Below are 3,118 nucleotides of genomic sequence, written 5' to 3'. Positions count from 1 at the left end.
CTTTCTTTCCAGCGGCCTCCTCCACCCCCTGACGGGGCGAGGGGCTGTGAAAGCTCTGCTGCACTTTTGAACTTGCTGTCGGCGCGCTCAGTGGCTGCACAGGGCAGCGGCGACGGAGGGGCCGAGCCCAGCAGGGACCCGGTGCAATTGCCCAGAAGTTATTAATAGGCTGTAGAAGAATGTGATGGGCTGGGGAATGGGTGAGGTGGGGGGAGAGCAAGAGGGAGCGAAACGGGGAGGGTCAGCTAAAGGGAAAAGAAGTGATGAAGGGAGAGGCAGAAGCAATGGCATGCAGGAGAGACAAAGAGGCAAACAGGAGGGAGATGGGCACTGGGGCAGGCAAGGTCACACAAAGGCTGGAGAGTCCCCCTTGCCCTGCACCTTGTGCAGGTGTCATTTCATGGATGGCTGTGCTGGCAGAGAGGTGTCTGACTTCGGTGTCGGGGGATGGAGAGGACAGGGGGACCAGGCCTGGGGGTTCAGTCCTCATGCAAAGCATCCCTTTCCCAGGATGAAATATTGCTCAGGGTTCATGAGCCAAATTTGCCATCTAGTGGCCCTGGGGACCATTGCAAGAAGCACCCACGAGGCAGCCACAGCCACGGGAGGGCCACGGCACAAGCGCTGCTGCATCACCTTCTGCCTCAGAGGTAAAACCCAGAGTGCTCCTAGTTTTGCTTTACTCACGGGGCCCAAAAAAGCCAGTGGACCCTGGAGTGACAGTAACTGTTCTACCTGTGTTGTAGGGAGCCAACCTCAGCCACTTTGCCAGCCTCAGTGCTCTGCAGAGACAGCCCTGGCAGGTTGTGTGAGGACCTAGACCCATGACGTGGCTCAGCTCATTGCCCTAAGCATCAAGGCTTGGAAAGCAAGAGTGTGTCCTGTGGCTGTGAGACTAACTTCTTCACTGGTCCACTGTGGAGAGAGCCTGCTCCATGACAAAGCAGTGGTCTTTGAGGCTCTACATCTTCTCTTTGTTATTGCAAAGGTACTGACAAGTTTATCTAATGTTATAAAATCATAGATACATAGAATACCCCGAGCTCCATGCCATTCCCTTGGGTCCTGTCAGTGGTCCCAGAGAGCAGAGCTCAGGAGCTGCAGTCTGCACTGGGTCTCCTCTGCTCCAGCTGAACAAGCTAAGTGCCTTCAGCCACCTCTCAGACCCTTCCCCTCTAGGCCCTTTCCCAGCTCCATGTCCCTCCTTTGGACACACAGTGACTCTAACCATCCTGGCTCCTCACCTCACCATGCTCCTAGCCAGCAATTTCAGCAAGCAGAGGAGTCTCCAAATTAGATTTGGCCATTGGAGACTGCCAGAGCTGGGAAGGAACAAGGACACTGAGGACTGAGGAAGGGGTAGAGCACCCTGGGACTTTGGCCAGCACAGTCTCTTTTGGTCTGTCACCCAGGAGGATTTATGCTTATAAACAGCATTCCCTAGGCCAGAGAGATCTTTGGCCACCCTGTCTGTGGGGAGTGACTGGCAGGTAATGGGCAATGTAGTGCAGTCAGGGGAAAGAAAGCATCTCAGTGTAAGTCAGTGTCCATAGCTTTAATGCACAGCTCTCCTGAGCAAGATCACATATATCAATAAATAGGGTTAATCATAATAATTAGAGCAGCCCCAACAAACCCAGCTGGCACCAGTTTGGCTTCAGTGTTCTCTGTTGTGCCCTTGTCTGCAAGAGGTGCCAGTGCTTGACTAATGCAGAGGACACAGAAGAAGCACCATCTCCCTCCCCTCCTCAGTGGGGATCTGCTGGAGGAGATCTCCGGTTCCTCGGATGCCAGTCTGGGCAGAGTCTTCCAAGGCACCTGTGGGCTCCCACCCTGCTTCATGCCCAGCATCACGAGGCCTCAGCTGCTCCCTGCCCCATCCACTACCACATTGCCCTTGTCCAAGGAACAGGCTCACAGCTGAGTTGCTCCCCATGCAGATGCACTCGTGTGCATCACGCACCCCATGCCTGAGGGATGCCTGAGGGCAACCAGCTCTAGCACTGCTTGTGGGGTTCCTCCAGGGCAACGTAGGGCACCACAACAGGCCACGAGTCGCTGGGCCAGTATTCCAGCTTTGGCTTGAATGATGGCATCTCGTAGTTGACGTCAAAGTAGATGACCAGTGGGCAGCAGTACAGAAGGGACATGGCTATCAGTACGTGCCTGGCAAGGAAACCAAAGAGATGTGTTGGACAGGGATAACTTCATCTACTCTGTGTAGCAGTTGTGAGGCTGGAGGCAAGGGGTATGGTAATGGCAGGAAAATGCCTCAGTCCTGTGATGCACCAGGGCTGCAGGGAGTGTGGGTCTTGCAGGGTTTGTGCCTATGGGTGTCTGATGCAGCCATCCCAGTGCTTTGTGATGATGAATTTGAGTGTGCAACACTCACAGCCACACTTGGGCAGGCACTGAATTGTCTTGTCCAAGCAAATAGTTGCCTTTCAGTTTGGCTGTTAAAATACCTCCAAGAATGTTGTATTTCATGCAGTGCCCTGGGAGCAGCTGCAGCCCTTTGAGAGCCACCTGCCCACCTGTGGGACTTCTGGGACAAGTTCACTTGGCTGGTGCAGAGGAGGAAAGGGATATTGGTTGGTTATGGCCTAATCCTGGGGCTGAGGCCACGGTGAGAAACAGCATCAATAGCGATGGGAAGGGGGGAGAACGTTGGGCAGAGATGCATTTGGGAGAGCTCTCTGGTTGAGTGTCTCATCCCTGCTGCCATTTCTCCATAGCTGGGGCACTTCAGCCCCTGAAATGTTGGGGCTGGGGTTGCTGGAGCCCTTACCAGAAGCTGTGCAAGTAGGGGAAGTTGATGGCTTGCCAGAACCAACAGAACCACTTGTCACTTATCCAGCTGGTGATAGCCAGTACCCACCACATCACCATGACTGCAGCCATCCGGTGAACCCGTTTGTCATTGCACCTGGAAGACACAGCAAGGGACAGGATATGAGTGTCATGCTGGGTGGAGAGTGAGTTTTAAAGAGATCTGGTTCCTGTCTGCAAATGCAACAGGGCAAACCCCAGCAAGTTTCTTCTGGAGAGTATTCCTCAGACCACAAGAACTAGAGAAATGTGGCTCCAGAGGGAGGGTTTTGGACTTTCTTATAGTGAG

The 3,118-nt window shown here is 53.9% G+C and overlaps 1 protein-coding gene across 1 annotated transcript in view; it reads right to left on the bottom strand.

Annotated features, from left to right (window-relative positions):
• Positions 1-1,997: 1,997 nt before the first annotated feature.
• The window catches only part of ACER1 (alkaline ceramidase 1), a 10,467-nt gene continuing 9,346 nt past the window's right edge, over positions 1,998-3,118 (bottom strand). Inside the window, exons 5-6 of the mRNA XM_009079839.1 lie at positions 2,789-2,926; positions 1,998-2,166 (exon numbers count right to left, since the gene is read on the bottom strand). Coding sequence (XP_009078087.1) covers positions 1,998-2,166; positions 2,789-2,926 — 307 coding nt within the window. The remainder of the gene's footprint in view (positions 2,167-2,788; positions 2,927-3,118) is intronic.

The sequence above is a fragment of the Acanthisitta chloris genome, unplaced genomic scaffold, assembly GCF_000695815.1.
Source record: "Acanthisitta chloris isolate BGI_N310 unplaced genomic scaffold, ASM69581v1 scaffold19338, whole genome shotgun sequence".
Classification (NCBI taxonomy): Eukaryota; Metazoa; Chordata; class Aves; order Passeriformes; family Acanthisittidae; genus Acanthisitta; species Acanthisitta chloris.
Note: the sequence above shows the minus strand (reverse complement) of the source record. Positions and strands in the feature narration are given on the sequence as shown.